This window comes from Cuculus canorus, chromosome 1, assembly GCF_017976375.1.
Source record: "Cuculus canorus isolate bCucCan1 chromosome 1, bCucCan1.pri, whole genome shotgun sequence".
Lineage (NCBI taxonomy): Eukaryota > Metazoa > Chordata > Aves > Cuculiformes > Cuculidae > Cuculus > Cuculus canorus.
This window is the reverse complement of record NC_071401.1, coordinates 76,591,679-76,618,908: the sequence shown is the minus strand read 5'-3', so window position 1 is coordinate 76,618,908 and position 27,230 is coordinate 76,591,679. Positions and strand designations below refer to the sequence as shown.

Below are 27,230 nucleotides of genomic sequence, written 5' to 3'. Positions count from 1 at the left end.
AAAATATTTTCTAGGGAGATTTAAAGCCAAAATTTTAAAGCCAAACCAATGATGATTTCAAAAGATTCTAAAATTCAGAATTCATTCAGTTAAAACTTCTCGTGTCTTTTCTGGGAGTGTGATGAAGTGGGAGCTTTCAAAGGTTAAAGCCGGCACATATTCCCTTAGGCACAAGTGTTGTCCAGGTTAACAGGATTTGTCTCGCACTCTAGGTCCCCTGTTGCAAATGTAGCAGGCACAAAGAGCTCAATTCTATTGTCTGAGCTAGTCAGGCACTTGAGAGCCTGTGTTGAACTGGTCATTAGTTAGAAGCGCAGCCCCGCTGTCATTTAGATACCCTTGACAACTGGACCCTTGTCAGAAATACAGAGGAAGTCCTTCCCTCTGATTTTTACCGTCTTCAAGGCTACAGAGCTTAGATCTTAGGTAGTATACTGAACGCTAAGGCAGCAAATGTCAGTGGAACAACGCTATGGTATCTTTGATTGACTTTTAATGACATAAACAATTGTTGCTTTGTATTTTGTATACTGTAGCACAGTTTTTATTAAATACACTCTCTGTTTTGGACTTGTGACTTTCCTTAATGAATGAATTCGTGGATTATTTTTTGGATTGTTTTGTTCTTAAATAACTATTCCTCCAAGAAAACAATGTTGTCTGATCTTTGGCCAGGAAGTCAGCCCTTCTGGGTTCAGTGCATAGTGATCACTGACTATGAATTTGGAGAAGTCGCTTAATTTCTTCCCGTTCCCCTTATGTTTAATGACAATATCTCTAGCTGATATGTACTTGCTTTATAAAACGAAGATTCTGAAATGGACCAAATCAATCAAAAGGTGGAGTTTGTTCAGTCAACATATATTTAAATTGGGAACTCATTACCACAAAGAATTGTTGTGGGTTTGAGTTCCAGAGATGACTGAACAGATCATGCAAGAAAAATCCACTGAGAACAATGAAATGCAGACACTGCATTCTGGCTCAGAAAGTCCCAGAGCTGTAAGCTGTTGAGGCCTGGGAGAGCATTGTGAGAAATGATCACTGTGTGCTTTCCCTGTTCCTTAACATCTTCCTATACTCTTGCTTTTGTCCATCATCAGATACTCTGGCCACACGCTGAACTAGATAGGCTTAGCTCTGACCCAGTGCAGAAGTTGAGATAGTTTGATGAAAGTCACTGCTGTGGACATGTTTACGTCCTTCATGTCAGCGGGAAAAAAATTGTGGCCTATGCCAAGTTTCAGTACTGAGCCAAACTCTTGCACTGATTCCTCTTTTGCTGCGTGCTCCTCATTTCCTTCATCACTAAACTAGAGTTGGTTTTCCAAGCCATCTGAAAGGATATCTGAGGGTGCATGTGCTGGCATTTTAACATCATTTTTAAGCAGCATACTGTGAATATAGTATGATATTCAGGACTGACTAAAAAATAAAGTGAACTATTGAAAAGTTGAGGAGTGTTTTGTCAAAACTTCCATTTAGCGTTTCACTAAACAGTGTAATTTTGAACAACACAGTGTAAAATTTAAGACTGTTTAAGGACCAGGGAAACTTCTGCTCATGCTCCTACATCTAAGCTAGCTGGGTAACAGAAAGGTCTAATTTTGGAGCAAACTGGAGAAGGTAGATAAGAAAAGAAAACCTTCCCTGATTGATCACCACTAAACGAACAAGACTATGATAACACAGTACATTGCTTGCTTTCTAACCTATTTTTATCTATGGCTTTATGCTAGAAGACTTTATGCTAATGCAGTTATTGGCATTATGTGTAAACACAGCAGCAGAAAGATGTGCTATTTCCACACCTTTGTGTTGTGGGGTTTTACTCTTTGCTTACTAGTGAATAAATAACAAGGTATTTCATTTTCAGGTTGCACTGTAGGTTTCCCGTATGGAGGGGAAAGCTTTGATCTGCAAAACACGTATCAATTAGTCTACTTTCAGAGATGCAATATGGTAATTTTGGGGTATAGCATGAAGTGCTCAGTGTACAGCCTGAGCTTTCATTTTCTCACTTTAGAAAAATAGTGCCATTAAAAGTTTGAAGAGAAAACAAATTAGCACTGCAAAAAAACTTTGCATTATATTCTGAAGACCTTAAATATCTGTAGAAAGAAATGCAAGAACTGTCTCTTTTTCTTTTCTTTTTTTTTTCATTTGAATGCAGCTATCGCTTATACAAAGATCCTGGCTGTTAGTTTCAATTTAATTGAAAGCTATAACGTTAACTGAAATTAAATACATGCATATATAAGTATATGTGGATAGAGCCTTTCTGATGTTATAAAGCTTTTTTGCAGTCTTATTATTTAATGTAGACTTGAAACCTCCAATTGAGACGTTCCCACTAAATCTAACTGTTACAGATCTGCCCAAGTTTCTAACACATGGGACTCTCCCAGTTCGTTCCAACTTCCACTGACATTGGAGAATTGCCCACTAATGTCCTTATTTTACTCAGGACACTACGTGGATGTTTCTTCACTTTGTTGGATTATATTCTTTGTCCTGCAAAAGAGTCTAGTATGCTAACTTTTATAAATGACTTTCCGATATTGTCCTTATAACACTGGCCTGGGTGAACACAGAGAAGCATTTTCACTGTAAAAGTGGCGTTAGCAGGCATTGCACCGCAGCCTTCATGTGTTGATGAAATGAAACTGGGTGATTTTGGTTTTTTTAATCCTGTTTTAATGCAGCAAATTTTGGATTAGCACAGATTTCTTTCAATTTATGACATTTGCATGCTGTTGCAAATTTTTTGATTTCTCTGTCATATCCCAAAAAAACCTCCTTTGGTATTCTGAGTTGCTTGTAGCAGATAATATAAAGACTGTCTTCAGTTCTGTGTTTTTGTAGCTATGAATTAGTCACAAGGGATAGCTAGAGTACTGCATTAAACCAACAAGCTTTTTTCCCCTGTGACAATAGGAATCACTTTGCATACATACCCACCTACCGTTCTAATGGAGGCTCTTAGTTTGGTATCCGTTTCTTTAAACCACAGAGCCAAACTGACTGCACATTTGCTCCTCAGTACATTTCCCCTACCAGAGGCATATATCGTTCAGAGATTGCTAAGAATTCAATAACAAAAACAAACAATGCTATGTTTTTCTAGTGTGTTTTCTGTCCAACATAATCAGCTATATTCTTTTTTTATTAACTGAAAAATTGGAGAGTTAACATTTGATGGAAAAGATCCAAGTAGAGTATTTCATTTTGAACACTATTTCATACAGGAAAGATTATTTCCAAATGTGGCCAAACTGGTTGGCTATTTAATGCTTGGCAGCCCTGTTCTGCTTCTATGTGCAATACAGAACTTTAAATTAAGCAGGCTTTTACTAAAGCAGTTGTTCTCAGAGTTATGCTATTCGCACATTTGCATTTCTGAGAGACAGCTAATCAGCTGCAATCTGAATATTGTAAAGGCTTTTAAAATGACTTTGGTACTAACTAGTTAACATGCATAATTTCATTATCCCATTTCAATAAATTTTCAAGTATTTGTTGAGTATGCATTTTTTTTTAACATCATGGAATTGCTTTAGAGTGCTTTAGGAAGGTTAACATTTAAACACCAAGCTTTGTTCTAGCTGTAATACGAGAAGTCTTCATGAAAAACACATCTGTCTTCAAGACAAAATGCAGTAAATAATTCTCTATTTCCAGGTAAATGGAATTTGGGTTAGCTAGTTTCATTGGATAAATACTAAAATTCACTGTATTAAGGACACAGGGTAAAATCAGAACCTTCATAGTGTTACATGGTTACTCTTCCTATAAGATGAGACAAAATTTTGTTGAAGGATCTAAGACAATTAGGAACCCAAGCTTCCACAAAAAGAGTGAGTTTATGATTCACCAATTAATTTTTGAGTATTCTACCTTTTGTCTGTTTATGGAAGTTTTAATATATTAAAACCGGATTCTTTACAATCTCCAGATTGCTATTCAGGATTTTAGTGCATATGCTTTAACAGCAAAAAAACAAGTTTGGGATAAAACAGGTAAAACTTCTGTCTCTTGAAGAGTACAAAAAGAGTGTATTTCTTAAAAAAATGTGACATGTTTTGCAGAAAACCTGCATGTATTATTTTCTTTCATGTGGGAATTCAGAGTGGGGGTGGGCAGCTGTTACTTTCACCTACTGTATTTGTTCTACCACTTTGAATTGGTAATAATTTATTTAAATTAAGCTTTTTAAAATAATTAAGATACTTGAGATTAAACAGCCTTCTCATGACTTTTGTGCTCCTTTTCCAGTTTTCAAGAAGATATATTTTATATAAATCTACCAGTGTAAACTTTAGGAGGATTTACACCTTGGGATTTTCCCCATCTGTTTTTTAAAGTGCATCAACAGCCAACACCAGGGAAATAGCTTTACAAATTCTTAGCTCCACACTTTAAGAAACTTGTTTTGAAAACTCACACATCCTGTATGGACATCACTGTGCTCACTGCACCGTTCCAGGATGTAATTTAAATTCTCTACATTTTTGTAGGCTACAGTTTTAAAATACATTGTTTTACCACCTGCATAACCCTGTAAAAAGCCCTGGGTTTTTTGAAACGAGAAACCTGAATGTAGCCTGGATTAGGAGTGGGTACAATAGGAGACCCTTGGCTCCTGCTGCTGCGCCAGGGCAGAGATGTGTGGTTTTCCATTTAACTTGCTGCCACCAGCAGGGAGCTGAGGAGCAAACACTACTCCCAGATGCCTGCATTACTAAGCTGCTTGCTCATTTCCCTGAACTTTCTTAATCATCGTCTTTTGTTATTCAGAGAAGAAAGGCTGTCCTGACAGGGCATAACTGGAGGCAAATTCTTTTGATACCATGACCAAATAGTCTTTCATAACTAAAAGCTTAACTTGGCTGCCACTAGTTACTCCTCCGTTTTGAAGGATTTGGGACTTGTATGTAGTTTGACACTGTCAAAACTTCATTTCCAAGACTTTTGTATCAAAGTTCAGTTCAAAGCCTGTTATCAAATACCTCAGAGTCAAGAAGCACATGGACAAGTCTCTGAGCCCCTTGGTGAAGAGGCAAGAGCTGAGCTTGTTGGGGTAGCAAGTCAGTCAGTACACATCCAATATTTATCATACACCATGGTGTAGTCTGGGGTGCCTGAGACTGGAAGGACAAAGAAAAGAAACCCAAGATATATTGTGTGATCAAAGACCATGGGATATGAATCAGGTCAAACAGAGGGTTCCCAGCTCTCTCTGTTGACTTTGCAGAGTTCAGAGTAGGTAAGGTTCTAACTCAGGAATTCTGCTCTTTGTTCAAGATCAGGTGGGAAGAATCTATGCCTGTGAGCGTTTTGCCACTAACCCCAGCAGCGGAATTCAGGATGTAGCAATACCTGGAAGTATTGTCTCTGCCTTCTGTACACAGAAATCTAAATTAAAATTTAATTAGATTATTTAACAATATCATAATTTACCTTGTATGAGTCTTTACAGACTACTGAGTGTAGGGTATGTGTAAATTCACATACACAGGAGGAGAGGATAGACTGGAAAGGAAACTCATAGCAATGTATCTGTACCTTTACAGTCCTTCATATATTAGATGCAAGAGTTACACTTCGTTAAGGAGCAATCAGCCTCCAGAAGGTAGAGTAAGAAGTGTAACACAAGCCTGAAAATTTTGCCCTTTAGAGAGCAGTAGTGACAGATGCACATTTAGTTTTGAGATGATTTAGCAAAAATCCAGGCACTTCTGTGTCTGTGTAAGGGATTGTTTATATATGTATATGTATATGTATATGTATATGTATATGTATATGTATATGTATATGTATACTTATACAACTTTGCTTTTGAGGTGTGATTGTGGAAGGAGAAGGCACTTCCAGGACTCCTGTTTGGATTCATCCCACTTACTGTCATATGTTTGTTGTTGTTTGATACTCATCCAGAGGCATCTGAGTTAAGGATTCCATGGTCATCCTGGACTCTCTCTCAATCCAGTACTTTATTTTATTTTGTCTTAACATTTATTTTGCAGTAGCATCTGTGAGCCAAGTAAGTGATGGTCTGAATGCAGAATCAGTGTGTTAGTTCAGCTACAGAACAATTGTGCCTTTACTCTAGTACCTGTGGCAAATGATGAGGATTCCTCCAGGCAGTCAGTGAAATATTTTCTGCCAGGAAACTGTTGCTTTTATTTCCTTTCTTCCTCTTAGGAAACCTATTCATACTGAGCCTAAAAAAATAGATATCATTTAGTAGGTATGGTTCAGTGAAACAAGATGTGGGCTGATATTGCTATAAGCAGTTTCCTACAGGTGCCAGGCACAATTGGGGTTTTCATGGGATATAACACTGGTTTCTTTTTTTTCAGTAGGTAGAAAAGTGATTGCTCTATATGATCCAGTTTTTCAATATTCTTGAGAAAAACAGGGCTGCAAGTTTAGTTTTCTTTGTGGCTTCTATCGACATATAGAAAACTGATATTTAGGGAGCCTACATGTGGTCAGGATGCTCACGGGCAGAGGCATAAGGAACATACTAGAAGACTTTTCCCACTTTATGGCAGGAAACTGCACAAAGTAATGTTGTCATTCTGTTAAATTGTGATCGAAAGGCCACAACCCACCTACGAGTTCAGCCACAGGCTTAGACTTCCAGTTTTCAAATCAGGATGGCAAGGGAGTTCAACTCATTTCAGATAACTGAAGTTAGATGTCTCACCTAGACTTCCTCTGTGGCCAAGATGAAAGGCTTACTTGTGGTAGGATGGTCACGTCTGCAGAAGTGACAGAAACTACTCTCTGATTTCTGCCTCTACTCAAGAGTCCAGCAAAATGTTAGGCATTGCAGCTCTTCATTAGATGATGAGGTAACATGAGTCGCACCTGAAACTGTGCCTCAGTTATCCCTTTACACAGTGGGATGAATAGCTGACTGCCTCAAGGTTGCTATATAATATAAGAGAACTTTGAGACCAAAGCTTTTTGTTTTGTTTTGTTTTGAAAAGTGTAGCCTAAATTAGGCAGGAATCTCCCAGTATGGTTATGAATTATCTACGAGTCTGTAAACCTGTATCGCAGGTCTTTTTCTTTCAGATTTTATGTCCAGTAGCTTTTTAAATGTTACCTTACAGAAAGGTATTGTGTAATATGCAGAGCTGAAATTACTAGCAACTTCTAAAAGAGTTTTAGGATTAGTACTTACTGGTTTGCTGGTAAAACATGAGTTAAAAGCTGAAAGTTGTTTTTTAATAACACAGCAGCTTTCATAACAGGTTCTATGCCTAGTAAAGGCAGAGGCCAAGGAGTATGTGAGGTCTTAATCCAGTCAAGCATTTTTCTTTAAGTTTTCCAGCCTTAAATATGCACACACATGCATACACTTCCATCTGTATGTCTTTTTCTAGCTGTATAGCTGTATAGAGTCATAGAATGGTTTGGGTTGGAAGGGACCTTAAAGATAATCTCATTCCAACCCTCCTGCCCTGGACAGGGACACCTCCCATCAAACTAGGTTGCCCAAGACCCCATCCAACCTGGCCTTGAACACCTCCAGGGAGGGGGCATCCACAACTTCCCTGAGCAACTTGTTCCAGTGCCTCATCACCATCATCATGAAGAATTTCTTCCTAATGTCTAATCTAAATCTTTTGCCTTCCAGTTTAATGCCATTCCTCTTCATCCTGTCACTACATGCCTCTATAAAAAGTCTCTCAGCTTTCTTTTATGCCATCTTCAGATGCTGGAAGGCCCCTATAAGGTCTCCTCAGAGCCTTCTCTTCTCCAGGCTGAAAAATCCCAACTCTCTCAGCCTGTCCTCATAGCAGAGGTGCTCCAGCCCTCTGATTATCTTTGTAGCCCTCCTCTGGACCCGTCCCAGCAGTTCCATATCCTTCTTATATTGGAGATTCCAGAACTGGACACAGTACTCCAGGTGGGATCTGACAGGAACGGAGTAGATGGGCAGAATCACCTCCCTCACCCTGCTGGCCACCTTTCTTTTGATGCAGCCCAGGATACGGTTGGCCTTCTGGGTTGTGAGTGTGTGTTGCCAGCTCATGTTGAGCTTCTTGTCATTCAGCATCCCTAAGTCCTTCTCCGCAGGGCTGCACTCAATCACATTGTTCCCCATCCTGTGTTGAAACTGCAGATTGCCCCAACCCAGGTGTAGGACCTTGCAGTTCACCTTGTTGAACCTTATGACGTTCACACAGTCCCACTTCTCCAGCTTGTCCAGGTTCCTCTTGATGACATCCCATCCTTCTGGTGTGACAACTGCACCACTCAGTTTGGTGTCATCTGTGAATTTGCTGAGGGTGCACTCAATCTCGCTGTCAATATCATTGATGAAGATATTAAACAGCACTGGTGCCAGTACAGACCCCTGAGGGACACCTCTTTTCACGGATCTCCATCTGGACATTGAGCCGTTGACCACTACTCTCTGAATGTGACCACCCAACCAATTATTTATCCAGCGAAGAGTCCACCCATCAAATCTACCTCCCTCAAATTTAGAGAGAAGGATGTTTTGGGGGACCATGTCAAAGGCTATACAAAATGCAGATAGTTTGCATCCATTGCTTTTCCTGTGTCCACTGATGTGGCTACCCCATCATAGAAAGCTACTAGGTTGGTCAGACAGGACTTGCCCTTGGTGAAGCCACACTGGCTGCCACTAATCACCTCCCTGTCCCCCATGTGCTTTCGCATGGCTTTTAGGAGGGTCTGTTCCATTATCTTCCCAGGCACAGGGGTGAGGCTGACAGGTCCATAGTTCCCAAGGTCATCTTTTCTACCCTTTTTATAAATGGGCCCAATGCTGCCCTTCTTCCACTCGCCAGGGAATTCTCCTGACTGACATGACTTTTCAGATATCATAGAGAGTGGCTTAGCCACCACCTCGGGACTCTTGTCAGGTCCCATAAACTTATATATGTTCAGGTGTATAAAAGGTTGTCAATATATATGCACTTCATGAATGCTAGATTTGTTATTTATGTAAACATTTCTAATAAGAGAGCTATCAGACTGGGAATCCATTAGACCAGAAGCTGTTCAAAATGTACAGTGGGTCATTGACTGTCTCTGCAATTATATCACAGTAAGAAAAAATTATGTAGATTAATAAGTTCGTCTTTATGGAGTATTTTCCTGTTTTGCACATGATATTGTTCCTGCCTTGTTTTGCCTACTTCCTACATATTATATTTCTGTGGTAGTCATCAAACATACACAAAAAGTTTGCTACTGAAAAATTATCCAGCTCTTCCCCATGTGACATCTAACAATGAGAATATAAATCAAAAATTAGCATCCATTAAATTTACTGGCTTAGATTACGGACTGGCAAAATCTGGAGTGTAAGAGCCAAAGGTTTCTCTGGAGCTCATGCTCTGCTCTTTTTGGCTTCCCATGATTTGCTTCAAGTCCTGAAGAATGCATACCTGGGGAGTGTCAGCAAAGGTGCCTCCCCAGCCTTCCTAGCATTACAGTTTACATTAGTTTTCTGAGGCTTAAATTGAGTTTATTAATTCAAACTGTAGATTGATGGGATCTCCATAATCTTCTAATTCTTAAGCAATAAAGAATTCCTTGTGTTACAATATGAAAAATTTCAGATTGCTTGTGCTTCCACTGAGTCATTTCTTAAATGTCCATTTTTTTTATGGTTGGCTTCATGTAACAAGAGCTTAAGAAGTACTTTGGCTGATGAAATATTTTAGTGGAATTAAGTAGGGACTCAGTAAATGTAACAATACTTTAACAGTTACAGAAGCAAAATTCTTATTGGTCATTGGGTGCTTGGGAGTCCTCTAAATGTTCCTCCATTACATAGTGTTTAGTGTATTATGACTAATGTGCTCTGTTTAAAATTGCAGGTTTATGCAACTCAGCCGACAGCTGGATGATTGTTCCCAATATCAAACAAAACCACTACACAGTGCACGGGTTACAGAGTGGCACTAAGTACATCTTCGTTGTTAAGGCTATTAATCAGGCCGGCAGCAGAAGCAGCGAACCTGGCAAGCTCAAAACAAACAGTGAGTAACACGAAAGCCAGCACACACGCATTCTTCTCCTTCCTTGCCTTCCTTTTTAGGTTTGGTCTTTGGAATATAAAAGACCACAGAGTAGGTTAACTTTTTAAAGTGTTTCCCACCAAGAAAGCCACTTATTCAGTTCAAGATTGTCAGAGTCCTCAGTAATGCAGAAATTACTATCCTTTTTCAGATATATCGGTAGGTTGGTCACTGGAAATATCATTTAGGAATAGCACCATCACATGTGAAGTGATTGAAAATACTCTTCTGCAGTTTTGTTTTAATGTCCTCTCTACTTTTTTTCCTCTACAAAGAAAAAACTTTTCTTATGTTTGCAATAAAACATTTTATTTTTGTATAATGTTCTCAAGGTAATTGCTAGTTTAATTTTATCCTCTAAAATGATGTCTTTCTTAGGACACTGGAAATTTTTCTTAACTGCATCCCTCTCATTTTTTTCTTTTTGTGGAGTTCAACAAGGTGGTATAGTAGTCAGAGATCCCACTTCAAAAAATACAATGGTTACACAAATTATTAGCAGATGTAGTATAGCAGTTTAAAGACTGGTTTTCAGCCTTTTTCTTCTTGTGTCCCAACCAATCCCTCAGTCGTGTAGTCATCACGGGCAGCTCTCAGTACTGGAAAGGGAGCACTGGGATTTGTGCACCCTGTGAAACCTGCTTATTGTAGGGCAGGGTACTCGAAGAGAAGTGATACTGAATATTGCAAGAAGGAAGCTGCAGGGAATGGCATGTATATGTTTCCCATTTTCTCCTTTCTGCTATTGAGCCGGCTTGCATTTCTGTGTAAAAATTGCTCATACAAACCCTACATCTGCTACCAAGAATCTGCTTATTGTTAAATCTGGTAAACCAAAAGCAAATGCGTAACCAGAAGACACATTTGCAAATGGCAATCTTTTATCCTTTTGTTTCTTTGTGAGTCAGTGTGGCACAAAAGCAATCTCTCAGGTTACTGTGAGAAATTAATGTGAGCAGATACAATTCAGCATGGAGAAAGAGATCCTTCAGATACTGCTTCAGCAACACAAAGGCTACCAACCAATTAGGCAGGCCGTAGGTATTTTATTCCTACTGAGCAGTAAGAAAAAGCAGGTAATATGTGCCCTAAATTCTTTCCAATGGTTTCATTTTATGCTTGATCATAATACTCATTATGAAAGTAGATGGTAACTCTAAAGCTAAAAGTGTTCCTAATCTAATTTCTGGTCCATGTTGGTTGAGAATTAGTATTGCTGTGATCATCTCCCATTTTAAATGTCTGCATTCTCAGATTGCTTAGAGATCTGAACCAGTACATGTTGACCGTCAGTGTTTAGATAAACTTCATGTCTTCTTAACCTCCCACATTAATGTTTTTAGGTTTACTGCATGAGAAATACTTAACTGTTCTTTTATAAACTGAAAAATTTACGTCTTGTTTGAAGCACACATATAAGTGCCTGTCACAGACCTCATGACGGTGCTCAATTCTGGTTTCTGTGCACATCATCAGATCTTTTGTTTACATTCCCCCCTCCCCCTTGATATGAAAGATACTCAGAATGCAAAAGGGCTTTGCTGGACCACTCATGGAGTCATAGTTTCCTATTTGTCTCTTGGTGGAAATAAATGATAGTTCTGCTTTTTTACTCAATGAGCAAGCCTGTCAAAATTGGGGTGGGCTTTATATATCTGCAGGGTTCCATTTACCAAAAAGTTTCCTGTTATTGTCTACAAACCTTGTGCTACAGCCGAAGATACTTGCCAAGAGCAACAGCCTCAGATATGTTTTTACACCATATTATTTGGGCCAAGTTACAGTTCACTTCCTTCTTTTTAATGCACGGTATTCAGCACCACATGGGCGTCCTTCCAAAGCAATCCTGAATTGTTGTCTGTGCTTGTTATAAATAAGGCTGAGAGTGAATGAACAGACAAGGCTAGTGCTTCTTCTTATTTTCAAGTGCATTTTCTATGATTTTAAATTATGCTTTGTTTTGTAGTAACAATGAAGATGTTATTATGAAATTTATCCCTAGAGAATTAGTAGAACATAACTTATTCTAAATCCAATATGCTGTGAAAAGAGCAACCCTCAGACCTTTATTAGCATGTATATTGGTTTCAATTACATGCAAGAATTAGAGAATTCAGGTTACCTCTAGGTCAGAGATAATGGCTATGATGATTGTGCAGGGCTCTTTTCAGGGATTATCAGCACAGGGAAGTTAGTGCACAGTGAGATTGACAGTAAACTGACAATGCAAACTAGTTATTGCAGGGAGCAGAATACATTAGTCTATATCCAGAATGCTTCAGAGGTGGAAATTAATATGGATATGTGATCTTGTGGGCTTCTTAGAGGCTTAGTAATCCACTATCCTTTTCAAAATCAAAGCCAAACTATTCTGCCATCTTTGTTTCTATATCTCTAGGTCAGCCGTTTAAACTGGACCCCAAATCTGCTCATAGAAAATTGAAAGTGTCTCATGATAATTTGACAGTGGAACGTGATGAGACATCTTCCAAGAAGAGTCACACACCAGAGCGATTCACAAGCCAAGGGAGCTATGGAGTAGCTGGCAACGTGTTCATTGACAGCGGGCGACATTACTGGGAAGTGGTTATAAGTGGGAGTACATGGTACGTTTATAAAAATCTACATGAAACAGATCACTAGTTCACACCAGAAGTCCATGCAGGTTCCACTACAGTTTCTCTGAAAGAAACCAATTGTAGAGGTGTGGGAAATGGTTCAAGAACAGGACAAGCATATACTTTCACATTGTTTGACAGAATATTTTACCAGTCTCCAGCACTTTCAGGCTCTGGAACTAAGTCTGCCAGATAGAGCATCTTTATATTTAGCATCCTTCATAGGACTTTTACTCCATGGCAGGGGATGGGTTTTTTCCAAACCTACTTGCAGTTCATTTTGAGATTTTAATGAATTGGGAGAGCAAGGAGAATTTAATCTTATTTATATGACAAAGCAAACTTTGTAAATATGATCATTTCCTTCTAAACGTGAAAGATCTTAAAAGTCTTTCAGTGAGGAAAAAACCCAGTGACACAATATGAGGACAATTTGACAATCCAGTTTCACAGACGTGGGAGTCAGATTAGCTTCTGTGGAGGGTCTGAAGCAAGGCACAGGAAACGGAGGAGTGCATTCTTCTTCTCCTGAGTGATCCTGAGTGCCATACGTGGGTAGATTTCAGGGACCATTTATTCGGTAGAAGAGATGTCATCCTTTGGGTTTCAAAGGCAGCAATCATAATAGAAGTTAATGGAGTGAAAATTCAGTAAGGTCTTCAGGTATGACCACTGTCTCGATTAAGAAAAATGCTGTTTGCCTGTGCCGACATGAGGGACTGGAAATAGAGTAATACATTGATCTCTGTTGGTTGAAAGCCCAACAAATACTGCAGTGTGACTAGAACATGAGGAACTTTTACATTTCTGTTATATATGAGAAATCAGGTATTTGACCGTGGTGTCCATTAATAAGAACATTTTCACAAACCTTTTACCCTGTACATCTTGCCGTAAATTATGGTTTACAGAGCAATGTCTTCACCTACAATTGCTTCACTTGACTCTACACCCAGTCTCAAAAAACTCTCATTTGAGTTTAAGAACCTCACCAAAACATCTGGCAAAACATATTTGGAAATGGCAAAAATGGGTTTTCTGATGTGTCCTTTGATATTTACTCTTGCGTTCTTTCTTCTGGGCAGTATATTAAAGGAGAGATGAGATTAGCTGACTGATAGCGATGTATTTTAAAATCAATAAATTCCTCTATATTCAGTTGTTTGGAAGTGGAAATTTGAGGCCCACCAATTTTGTATGAGTACTCAACAATTTTCCTTTTGAATATCAGAGACGAATGCTCCAAGAAATTACCGTAACAGCCAAGCTACAATGTGAGGGACAACAAAGTTTTCCTAACCTCTCAGAGAGAGATGGAGAAAAACATTAACTAAACCCGTGCAGATATTGCCATGAAACATCACTTGATTTGAACTTAACTAGCAGAAATAAAAGGCTGGGGGACTCCAGTGAGTCCTGTGGGCAAACATTTGACTTCACCAAGAGACAAAGGTGGCAGGAAGCATGTTTCCCTGAGTTGTTTTTTGTTTTGCAGGTATGCCATTGGTATTTCTTATAAATCAGCACCGAAGCATGAGTGGATCGGGAAGAATTCTGCCTCCTGGGTGCTTTGTCGCTGTAATAACACATGGGTGGTACGGCACAACAGCAAAGAAATCCCCATAGAGCCTGCACCTCACCTCCGACGGGTTGGGATTTTGCTGGACTATGACAATGGTTCCCTTGCTTTTTATGATGCTTTGAACTCCCTACATCTTTACACTTTTGATATTACATTTGGACAGCCGGTGTGCCCCACGTTCACTGTGTGGAATAAGTGTTTGACCATTATAACTGGCTTACCTATCCCTGACCACCTAGACTCCTCTGAGCAGCTCGCATGACTTCAGAAAGCCAAAAGGTAGGACAACGCATCTTCCCAGGACAGCCAGACTGTTGCCCACAGGAGCTTGCCTGGAGCTGGCAGACAAGCATCCTGGCTATTGCTGCCAAATCTGGCCAGAACTGAAAAAGAGAGAATATCTCTTTACAGTGTGCTTTGTACGGAAGGAGAAGTGGCTTTAATAATATCTTAGAACTTTCTTTTGCAGTTGGTTTTGTTTGGTTGGTTTTGTATTTAGTCTCTTACAGGAAGATTTATAAATTATTTATAAAAACAAAAAAAAAAAATTAAAAGAGAGAAGGGAAAGCCTGATTTGGACACCTGGAACCTGACTTCTTTGTTTTGCACATTGATGGTCCTATTAATTAAAGTTTCATCAGCCCATAACATCATTTTATTTTACAGTGGATAAAAGGAGGAAATTGGAAAGATGAAAACTGTGCAGTGGACAAGTTGGTGAACAGCAGGTTTTATTCATACCAGTATTAGAGCACTCATTACCAATCTTATTGAGTACCAGATCTCTTGATTTCTACCCTGCACAAGAGAATGTGCAGACTAGAAAGGTCAAAAATAAACAAATGAAGAAGTGGAGTTCACCAACACAGCAGAAGAAGAAATTTTGATTTATTTCTTTTCGCAGAGGAGTGCTCTCTCTGTTCATAGAAAACATATGGATTATCTCCTAGAAATATGAGGGCACAAATCATCTGGTTATTTATTTTATTGATGGCAGCATTCCCATCTACCAGTGCTCCACCTTCATCATTGAGATACATTGTAGAAACACTGAGGATGTGAAAGACTGATACCATCTCTGAAAATCAGCAACACTAGAGAAGAGCAGCCAATCTGAGATCTGACTGTAGACTAATTTGATAAAGCACAGCTTCATTTAAGAATTGATTATAATAGAAGATGTCACGGTTCTGGTGGTAGACATGTGAATGGTTATTGCTGATTTTACAAGGATCAACTTAGCAAACACAGACAACAACTCGGAAGTGAGACATGTGCCACTTTACCATTGATTTTCAATTAACTACAAATGTTTCATTGTCGTATACTATGTAGTCTGTCTAACAAAGTAAGGAAATCTGTTTTACATGTGCTGTATGGAGAAACACTGCAGCTGGGGTTTGCTCATGGTTATCATTGTCCTGGGTTGTTTGGGAAAGCACAGTTCTCTGTGAATGAGGAGTACGTAAGTTTTCAGCAGAAGCAGCAATCTGCACCGGCAGGCCCTACTTTTATCCTGGTGTTGGTGGATGAACTTCAGTGAAGGCAATAGAGGTTGTACCTACTTTATCTCAACACTGAATCATGTGCATTTTTTTTCTCTTTTCTTTCTACAGAACAGAAGCCCTTTGTAATTATTACAATACTTGTGTATAAATGATCATTTGGGGAGATGCTTGAGGCCTATGACAACTTTAAAAGAATGGGTTTCCTACAGTGTTTTGTTGTTACCATGCAGATGGTGACAATCTACCTGTGTAGAAGAGGATAAATTGAATATCAGTTCTAAGAAAAGATATGGTCAGTAATTTATAACCATGCTTTAGGTGTCTTTTGAAAAGGATGCCTTAATATACTTTGTTCGCTAATGCATACAAGGTAAAATGTTCCCAAGCTCAGCTTCATTTTTTTCATATACCCGTTCTCCAGGTACCAAGCTGTACCAAGCTGTTTGCCTTATGATGATATCAAAAACACACGCAAGATGAGAAATACCTACTTGCCTATTGGGTTTTTTAATCTTTTCCTAATAGAAAACTTATGCCTATGTATGTTCTTTGATTTCCCTCTATATGCCCTGCTAATTGCTGAATTAAATGGAGGAAAGTCTGATAGTACATTGCTGGTACCATGGCTTTCAGCTTGGGCAGCATCCCATGGTTCACAGGTAGGAGCTGCTGATCTTCCTGGAGATGACATAAATAAGGGAAAATGTGTACATACAGTGAGCTGCAGTGTTTATCATAGTGTCTTTGATGATACAGAAATATATGCTCTCAAAAATTAAAAGCGAATAAATCCCCAAACATTACATTTTCTAATTGAGCACCAATGCAGTCTGATGTCCATTGCCCATATAACCTGGCCTGGGATGTTTGGAAGGTAGCTGAAATGGCATGAAAATTATTATGCTGAATTTGCAGGAGATGACTAATACAAAGCAGTGATAAAAAGATACAGGAGGATGTAGGATTCAAATATAGGATTATTGCCAAGTTTCTGCCTAAAATGAGAGGGTGTATTACCAAAGTACACATAGCAAGTCTGTGTATCTTTTCTTTTCCAGAAATATTAAATCTAGAACCTAATTTCATTAGTGGACGAACTAAAACACTATTCAGTGTTTGGCCGTACAAAGTTGGCAGAGATTGAGCTGGATGAAAGTAATATTATGGATTTGGAAAGATCCCAAATGATCTCACGTATTTTCACTGTAAAGATAGACTGAGTCTAAAGACAGATCATGGTTTTGGCAAATGGAAAAAGAATGGTCTGTTAACTATAGGCCTTGCTGTATCATTTTCATATTAACGCAGATTACTTCATTTGAAGCTAAGCTGCATTTCATCAGCGGACTATTAGTTCAGTCAGTACTCTTTGTGCAGATATGTTTGTGTATATATGTATACATATGTATGGGTATGCACAGACCAATACATTGAAAAATACAGTGTGAAATTTGTGTATATGCATACATATTTATATGCAAACACAGACTGACAGTTATTAGTCAGGTGTTCCTTTTTGCCTGTTTTGTGAAAAATTTCGTATTCTGTATGACCATGAGGAAGCAAGTTTGCTATGAGTGATATTCTTATGGACTTTTTTTAATGAACAAAATCTGTTTATTTTACAATACTTGATTCAATGCCTGATTAATCAATAAAAACATCAATTTGAAAATGTAGCTTCTGTGGTCTGTGGCATTTTGCATGGTCCATAGTAATCAATTGAAATCGGGGGGAAAGGAAGTCCGCGTGTAAAAATAAAGCATGGTACTTCGATGTAGCGTGCAGTCTTAGATGAGGGGTTTTCCCTGGTTTTTGAAAGTTTTGTGACTAGGAACGAGGTAGTGTTGTATAATGCCATGTTTAACAAAGGCAGATTATTGAGGAATAGTCTGCTTATATGCAAGCAATGAATGTAGTAGGTAAAGCATGTGTTGGTATAATGATTGTTTCAAAGGTGTATTTAAAACCCAAGTTGTGATTCAGCAGAGTTGGAGCAAACTCGGAAGCTCTTTAGAAGACAGTAGCATTGGCTCAGAGTAGTCAAAGATCTTGTCTAGCTTGAGGTAGTGGAATGGTGGGGGACTTTTTCTCTCTGAGACCAGGTAAGATTTTCCGTGTGTTAGACTCCCATGTGCTAATGCATATCTGGTGGGGGAAAAAAAAATCAAGAAGGGGCTGTATATCATGAATTATTTATTAGACTGTCTCCAGCCCACGTAGTTGCCCTTTGCTGCATTTTCTGCCTAGAGTTTATTCTTTGTTTTAGGTATCACATTTCTCAATCACTCAGTGAAGAGACCCCTACTGAGCAGCTGCTCCCAAGGGTGGGAAGCGTAAAAATCCCTCAGGTGTGGGTACACTGTGAAAAGCTGAATATCTGCAAGTACAGGTGAAAACATATGCACTTTCTTCATTGTATTAGCAATAGTAGATCACTAAACAGCAGTGTGCATGATCTGTTTTAATCCTGTGACTTAACTGCAAAGACTGCTATTTTGATGCTAAAAAATGCAACAGGACACTATTGACAGCACAAATTAAAGTATCAACTAATTTAACCATTTCATTTTGAGATAGTCAGCAGTTATAGCAATATGAAGAGCTATTTGATCTGGGAGATTTCATTAAACAATTAATTGGCATCCAACACAGTATTTCTTTTTTATTTATTCTGATAAGGCAGATGCCTAGTAGTTTACACATTCTGCTTTTAGTTATAACAGCACGAATTCCAGATAAGTTCATGTGCCAAAACAAAATGAGAACTGCTATTGACTCTTACCTGCGTCACCAAAACCGAGGCTATTTGTTTTAATTAGAAGCAGTGTCTAAATTTCTGCTTTAGGAGTGAAGAAGTGTTAGATCCACATAGGAAGTACACACTGGGCCATCTCAGTAACGGGCCTGAAGGCCATCGTTAGGGCAGCTTTGGGAAGACAGTGATAAAGAAAAAATGTGCACAGGTGTCTACATATTTTAGAGCGATGCACTGGCAATTTTCTTGTAACACCATCTGTAATGTCTTTTCACTTACTGATCTTTCAAGTAGTGAGTAGTAGACATGTATTAAGATTTAGGAATGTAAAATGTGGTGTTTTCCTGTGTTATTAGGTTGGTTGCTTATTTAGAAATTAGCATAGTGTTCTGAACTTCGGCCTTAATTTTTATCTTCTCCACATAGAGGAAAAGCCCTTGTCACTCCCAAGTGCTGATGGTGAGTGTTCTAGATTATGCTGAGTTATTTGTTTTTATTGCACTTTCTGAAGTAAAAGAAACTCTCTTTACATTTAAAACTTTGATTTTCATATTAAAAAAAAAAAAGACTGAAAAGAAATTATGTTAACAATGCTTTGGTGTGGATGGTACTCTTGGTTTGGACTGTAAAGCTTAAGGTATCTGTATACATTAATCTCTGTGCCAGGATAGACTTATTTGTCATTCATGTGGGAGTTGAGCAGTACAGGTGCAAGTGTTTTCTTCCAAGGTAGGCTTTTTGCATTAATTTTGCTCTTGGGGTGGAATATTCTGTTTCTTTTTTTTTTTTTTTTTTAACTGATTTTCTGATTCAAGTGCAGACCGTGTTTGTAAGACTGCAAGTAATATAATCGTTTGTCACCATACTTATTTTAGCAAGCCCTACCATGTCACATGCTTCTGGCAGGTCACTGAGCACATCGACTGCAGCTATAACCTTTGCAACATCACCTCCAATATGTGGACTGATGTTTAAGCTATTGACCAAGTAAATAAATTTCCCAGGTCAGATTCATTTTGCTTTGAGTAAGGAATGCTAGTGCAAATGGTGGGACCAGTTTAAGGTGAGAGGCTTATGTATTTCACGAAGATGAAAAGATGTGGGATTAAATACTATCAGTGTTGAGGCAGTTATGGTTGGAAGCATGACAATGTATTTGATCTTCTATTACAACGTGTTCAATGGTACTGTTATTACTGCTGCCTGAGAGAGGGATAGAGGTAGCAAAAGAGGGAGTTCTGGAGCACTGCTGAGAGAGATCACTCAGAGTGACGGGACAGGTGGAAACCTGCCACCGCTACTTGCTCTGGCACCATGCTGCAGTTCTGCTAAGCAAGTCTGCGCCTATTCTTCATTTTGTTACAGCTCAGCCCCAATCCACATTCCCAAATGACAGGGAAAAAATATTGCTATTATGTATTTGAAATCCTAACCCAAATAAAAGCCCCGGGCCTTGATTCTCTTTTATTTGCCGACAATTTTTTTTCATCTGTTGACTTTAAAGGAGATAGTCCTGATTTACACAGGGGTAGTAGGTACAAGCCCATGAATGTTCAGTTTCCAAAGGGTCAAACCCAAGTGAAGCAGGATCCCCTGTGCGAACAGCTCAGCATTCCTACTAAATTATGTCTTTGGAAAAAGCACGTTAGCTGCTAGCAAAACTGCAGTTTCCCATGAGCTGTTTCCCAAGTCCAGCACAGGTGTGTTTTGAAATGTATGGTTCTTTTAAAATGTATGGGTCAATAACATTCTTCTTGGGTGAATTGTTCAGGCAATGCTTTGCCATTTCCTCCAAGAGGGTGGGAACAATTCTCTTAGCAGGTGCTGTGTTACTTTTACAAAAATCGTGAGAATGGCAAATGCATAAGTTATGATATAATGCTGCAACATAAGACTATTGTTCCTGAACTTCCATTTAAAGTGGATAATAACTAAATAAATTTAGAAGTCCACTTCCTCGAGTTGCTTATCTTAATTTATATAATTATTTGATTGTATAGAGGTGTTTCCTTTCAAGGAATATCACCACATTTCTTTTTAGTTCACAGAGACTCATAGTAATTAGGATTATTCCTGAAAATCCATAAATTCAAGGAATAGCTTATAATCAAGCCTTTGACAGACAGAAAATGGAGGCTTTGTGTTTTGCATCGCGTTAGTCATTGAACAGAGAGAAAAAAAGCTATAGTGGTTTAGATCACCAAAACATTTAAAAGATGACCGACAGCAGCTGTGCAATAAGATGGGAAAGTTTTCATGAGCCATTTTTTACTTCTCCCTCATTTTTATTTTATATGGTGAACAAACTAGTCGACTTGAAAATATTTCTCTGTTTATTCTTCCATTTTTTCACTTTTTTCTTCTTTCAGTCTCATTTTCAGCTTTCAGTCTCATTTTCACATTTTAAATATTAGAGTTGCAAGAGGTGTGTGTTTTAAAAAGTGGGATTTATCTTTTATTTTCTGGAAAATCACCTTTTGCAGGAGGCTTACAGAAAATGAAATGAGAAGTCAAAATACTAATGCAATATGGCAACTTGAAAGTTGAGAATATTTTTTAATTAGAAGCTAAAGAAGGAATGCAGGTAACCCTGTCACTCTTCTACAATTACTGAATTATTTTATTTCATTATTCTGAGCTTAATAGTATTGCTTTCTAATTAAAACAGGGTCATGAGACCTGATTAAGGAGCACAATCAGAGGAATAGTAGACTATTTTAGGATAAACCTGGAACGAGTTCACTTTAATAGTGATCTGTATATTCAGCCTCATTAATATCAGCTCAGGTTTTTGATTTGTTTGGGGTTGGGGTTTTTTTTTCATTTTTAAATATTGTATGCCCTCTCCAGAAGGAGCACTGAGCCTACAAGTATGTGTCTCTTTTGGGAAGTATACGGTCTGATTCCTTTTGGAACTGGGAAAAAGTCCTTCCTGTGGCAGGTGTGAAGGTGCTGCTAGCACAGTGAGGACATGTCCTACTGCCAGGGGACAATTTGATCTGTATTTCTGTCATCTTGTCTGTACCAGTAGTAGTGATGGACAAATTGAGGATGAAAAAAAGTTCAGCTTACATCTGCATATTCATTGCACATCCATTAAAGTTGAAATTGAAAATGTTTGGGTTTTCTTTAGCCGTTAGGTTTTGTCAAACTGTCTTGAAAATAAACCTTGCTGCTATAATGTCAGTAGTTTATGGCAGAAGGTAGAGGTGAGGAACAACGCAGGACCTAGAGAGCAAGTACAGGTGCAGGCTGAGTTCAGAATAGCAGAACACTGCTCATAAACATAGTTTACATCAATTCTAATTGGAATTATTCATGTAGGTGTAAAGAGAGAAAGACAACTGAATTCAGCCTTGCCATGTGCATAAATAATGGTCTGTACAAAGTAGCACAGGGGCTGAAACAATTGCTAACCAGGGCTTTTTCCTGTAAAATTAATAATTGCTATTGTTTCTCTTCTAACAGGTAGGTCGTAACATTCCTACATTGCATATATTTCATCAAACAGGAGGTATTATTCAGAAAGTGCTGCAGATTATGCTGTGAATTCTTACAAATGCAAGACGAATTGAGGACATTAGGATAAATCTTTGAATGATATACACAAAAAGAACAACATTAAAAACGTTGTTTGTTTCACAATCAATAATTCAAACGTCTGTATCCAAATCATCCATTCTTATTAGAATCCTCATGCTGCCTTCCTCCATCCCTCCATGGAGAGGATGAAACAGGAACAATTTGTCTTCTTGTTCCTATGAAGTCAGCACTCCATATTAGTGTTATTTGGAAATCTCTCAGGATGAATAAATTTATTTGGAACAAGTACACATTTCCCACCAGTCATGGAGCCTGAATAAGCCATTAGTGAGTTTCAAGGATACATCACCATTAAGTTATGAATGCTTTCATGTATTTTTAACTCTACAAGAAGAAACACGTAGCATTAAAAAAATCGCCAAATTTTATACAGATGTGGGAATAGATATCTTTTTGTTTCCAACTACAAAGCTGTTATTTGGTACGGGGACAGGAAAATATCTTTATGGACTTGGTGTAAAACACCTGCACTTGTGCTGGTTCTCATGCACGCAGAAGTGCTGTAGCCCTAGGTCCTGACAACCTTTTACTTATCTGGGGAATTCAAAATCTCGGCAAATCATGCTTAGGGATGGGCTGGTGCAGATGTCTACATCTTCCCTCAAAAGATTTCTTTCTGGCACAGCTTTTTCTGCCAGTGAGATCATAAGCTGGAACTTGTCTCCACATCTCGTGTGGCAGCAGAATTCTGCTATGAAGCTTTAAGCAGGCTTCTCTGACTAATGAAACTGACCCTGTAGAAGGAGAGGTTTAACTAGCTTCACTAGCAAGATTCATATGTTTCTTCAGTAGCTTCCTCAGCTTTTGCTCATAGTTAGGAAATACAAAGGAAATCTGCTGCAAGACAGGGTGTGAAGAACATACGTCTCCTAAAGACATGTCCAAAAGAATCAAAGAGTAAATTTTAAGTGACATCCATCCTCATAGGAAGTTCTGCATAAGAAGGCTGGGATACATTTTTCCATGTTTCCATGAGGGCATGGAAAGCTACCTCCTATGTGCCTGAGGTGCTGAGAGGCATGGTTTAGGGAGTGTTAGGAATGGTTGGACTCGATGACTCAGTGGGTCCCTTCCAACCTAGTGATTCTATGATTCTAGTTTGGTAGTGCTTGTAGGGCAGACAGGCCTCACAGTTAATTCTGAGAAGTGGAAAATCATTATCCTGTGCTTTTCTCCCCAGTCTCCTAAAAGTTTGACAAATGGGAAGAAAAAAATCTCAAATTCCACTGCATGAAGGCTCATAGCACTGGTCATTATTGTCAAAACAAAGACAATGCAAGAAGAGGCAACCAAACCTCTGTGTGCAAAATTGTTATTTGTTACAACTGACATACCTGATATATTTTTAATCAGATTAATAATAGTAACAGAAAAAAAGGGGATGATTTATCGTTACTGGAACTCTGATAATGAAAGGCAGAGGCAGAAGTTGAAGACAGAATTAAAATAAAAGGGGAATGCACCTAGGAAGGTAAAACCATAAAAGGTTGCTACCAGAGTGCAATGAGTCTGGTAGAAGACTGGACTGCAAAATTCATGTCTGCCATAGTCAAGATATTCAGTAACACAGGATCAGAGGTACGATCATCAGAAAGGAAAGCCAAGAGGAAGCCTAGGTAAGAAGATGAGATGCATATGTTGTTTATTTCATCTAGTAATTGATGGCTGAAGGGAGATAGGGTAGGTTTGTCTGTAAACATATCATAGAATCACAGAATCATAGGATGCTTTGGATCAGAAGGGACCTTAAAGCTCATCTAGTCCATGGGCAGAGACACTTTCTGCTAGGTGGAAAGCTAGGCTGCTCAAAGCTCCATATAGCATGGCTTAAACACATCCAGAGATGGGACATCCATGACTTCTCTGGGCAACGTGTTTCAGTGCCTCACTACTCTGATTTGGGCAAGCATCAGGAAAGGAGAATAACAGTTTAAAGTAAAAGTCAAGAATAAATGTAGTCAATTTGATTATATACAGTTAGCTCTGTAGAAATCAAGGTTACTTCACAGGACAGCAAGAGGAAAAGAACTTCGCTGTTTCTGTGAAGTTTTGTAGGTGAGATTAATCACACTTCAATCTAAATGTTCAAATATTAGCTGAAATATTGTTATTTTTTTCAAAGCAAATTATTTATTATAATGCTTCAGTAAAATGGCCGTTGAGGCAGTCAGTGAATGAAAATGCATCTATTTGACTACAGAACAAACTGCCTTGGAGATTATATGTGATTGTATGCATCCTATTGCTTTGATCATGTGCAAAAGTATTTTGGACCCCAAACAGGGCAGTTTATCCAATGCTGCAAAATGCTATGTACTAATAGTTAGCATTGTTCTAGCATTATTCTTAAAGTTTGTTTTAATAGATGTCACAGTCATGTTTCCTCAATTCAATACGTAACTACAATATTGTATCAAAGCTAGTGTAGCTAGACATCTGTTGACATGGCTGCGTCATTGATTACTTACAGTAGGAGGATTGTATTGGTATGGTAGACTGAGTGCAAGTATTAAACTCACAGTGTCTGTGCCTAATGGACTTTGTTTATGGAATCAATAGCTCCCCATCAAAACTCTCTTCTAATGGAAAAGTATCCAACAACTGTAAGTTAAAAGGAATATATAAGGGAGACCTGAGAAGTGCGGCTTTTTAACATATAAGCCAAATGCTGAGGTCACAAATACTTATTTTACTATGTAATTTATTTGCATCTCCTGCAAAGGAAGTAGGGCTGATTCTTTGAAGGATAACGGAGAGTCCTTTTGAAATTCATGGCCAATTGTTTTGGATGGCCACTATCCAGATAGTCTTAATGGGGAGAGAAAACTAATCTGTCGTGGATGTAAATAACCCTTTTTCCAGGCTTCTATCTTAGGCTTGCCTCTCTACGCTGTATGGGTTACATTCAGAGGTTTCTTCTCTATGTCTGTCTATCTCTAAACAGCATGAGTATTTATCTAATGATGCTTTGGTGAGGTATGATTCATCCTTCAGGTTCACAGACTTGCACAGTTTGAAAAAAAACCTTCACATACAAAGTATTGTTAACAGCTTGCTCTGTGTAAAAGGGAAGGAAATAACTCAGGCTGAAGAAATGTGGAGATTGTTAATGCTCTTCGGGCTAATAGAAAAATAATTGTTCAACTAAAAGGTGAGAGTTTCTGCAGGAAGCGCTTTCTTATGGGAAAATTATTAGAGCCCCAGGAAAGATAACTAAGGAGAACTGGCAGAAAATCACCCAAACTGGGCAAACATTTTGGAAAATGCTTGGCAAAGAGGGACTAAATAGGGTTCAAGTCACAGTGAAAAGTGGAGTATGGACAGGATTGAGATACTCTGGTTTGCTTTAGAGGGACCAGTCTGAGGATTTCTGTTTGCAGAGAAGATGGGAATAGCTTGCCAAACTCTACTGGCCCATCCCGCTTAGGGGTCTCAGAGTCAAGCAGCAGAAGAAAATTAAGGGACTGAAATACAAGTCAAGAAAGAAGGAACTGGGAACATTTTCATTTCCTTTTCTACTCATTAAAAAGAAAAAAAAATTGAAACATCCAATAGCAGGAAGCAGCATATCAGGAAAAACTTTTGTAAAATGACCGTCTTTCTCCATACATTTGTGATTTGTAACACCAATGATTATTGAAACGGGGACAGCTTTCAAACTGCAACTTATTTTCACTGATTGTGCTTATTACTTTTGTTAATTTTCACTGTTTGAGCAAAGTGTTCCTTATTTCTGCTGCCTAAAACTCAGTCAGCCTATGATCCTAATTCATGTGCAAACGGCTTTACATCCTTAGTCCTTAGGTGTTTCCCAGTCCATACAAGCATGGAATTAATCCTGTATCTTTATAAACCCTGGGCCTTTCCAATAACACAGTGGGAATTTTGAGCCCCCCTTTTCTAGCTTTAGTTGATCTTACAAAGGTTTTTGGTAAATGATATAACTAGGCAGGTATGTTGTCCCTGTGAGGCCTCTAGGTTTGGGAGCTTGGTGGGTTGATGTGATAGAAGTAGAGCTTGGTGGTTTGATGTGACAGGAGTAGGACTGATCTGTCTTACACAGAAACAGGCACTGATTAAGTGGTTAAAAGTAACAGCAGATGGTTTTGTGTGGAATTGCTGGGATGGAATGTCTCTGAAGGGTGGTGAGGACGTTTGACGCTGGATGATGAGGAAGCTTTGTCAAGGCGTTGGTGAGGTCTCACTATCAAGGATGTTAATGAAATGTAACTACAGTCACTGTAATTCAAAAGGATTTTGACAAAATCTTTGTAAGGTTATTTTGCTCTGAATGGTGTTAAAATATGGAATTCATGTAAATGTAAATGAACTGATGTTTAGTTACTGGAATAAGATACTGCAGATGTATTGTGGGACATATATAAATGAATGTGTAATCTAGATCATTTGGGTTATAAAAGATGGTGCTTTGACCATCTGTTGGTGACTTTCTTTTACCAGGCTAAGGAAATTCTGGATATGAAAAGAAGTAACAATTTATTAGGAAGTTTTGGATTCTATGAATGTGTCTTGATTTTTATAATAAAGAATGTTAAACTCTACCTCTTAATTTCTGCTAAAGTAAGCCTGTGACTTTCAGTAATTATTTTACTTTGGGCATGATTGATCTTAACAAAAGTAAGAGTGGCAGTTAAACGTTATCAATCTGAGATAATGGTCAACAGACCAGTTATTTGTCCATGAACCACTGCCTTGCTAAGGAATTTCCATTGAAAGGAAACCACGGGGCATATGCAGCCAGAGGTAGCTTTCCAGAAATTTATCCTAGTAATAGTCTTGAGGAAAACAGTAAAAGCTGGAGTAAGGGAAAACATCAGGTCAATACATGGGTGTATTTGCCTGTCTTTATGTCCAAGGATTGCAGCAGGGGCAGGAGTTGGGCTCGATGATCCTTGTGGGTCCCTTCCACTCGGAATATTCTGTGATTCAATGAAGGGTTCCCATCCTCAAATCCTCGTATCAGAACAAGGTGACTCTGAAACTGAGCTACTCTTCCCTGCTCACACAAGCTTATATCTTCCACTTAATTTCATACAAACTGAAACAGTCCTGAAGCAAAATTATTTT

The 27,230-nt window shown here is 38.5% G+C and overlaps 1 protein-coding gene across 6 annotated transcripts in view; it reads left to right on the top strand.

The window, feature by feature from the left end:
- MID1 (midline 1) overlaps positions 1–26,664 on the top strand; it is a 254,414-nt gene extending 227,750 nt beyond the window's left edge. For all 6 annotated transcript variants that reach the window (XM_054077430.1, XM_054077439.1, XM_054077446.1 and 3 more), the window contains exons 8-10: positions 9,873–10,034; positions 12,472–12,679; positions 14,187–26,664. In XM_054077430.1, coding sequence (XP_053933405.1) covers positions 9,873–10,034; positions 12,472–12,679; positions 14,187–14,535 — 719 coding nt within the window. In that variant the 3' untranslated portion in view covers positions 14,536–26,664. The remainder of the gene's footprint in view (positions 1–9,872; positions 10,035–12,471; positions 12,680–14,186) is intronic.
- Positions 26,665–27,230: the final 566 nt, after the last annotated feature.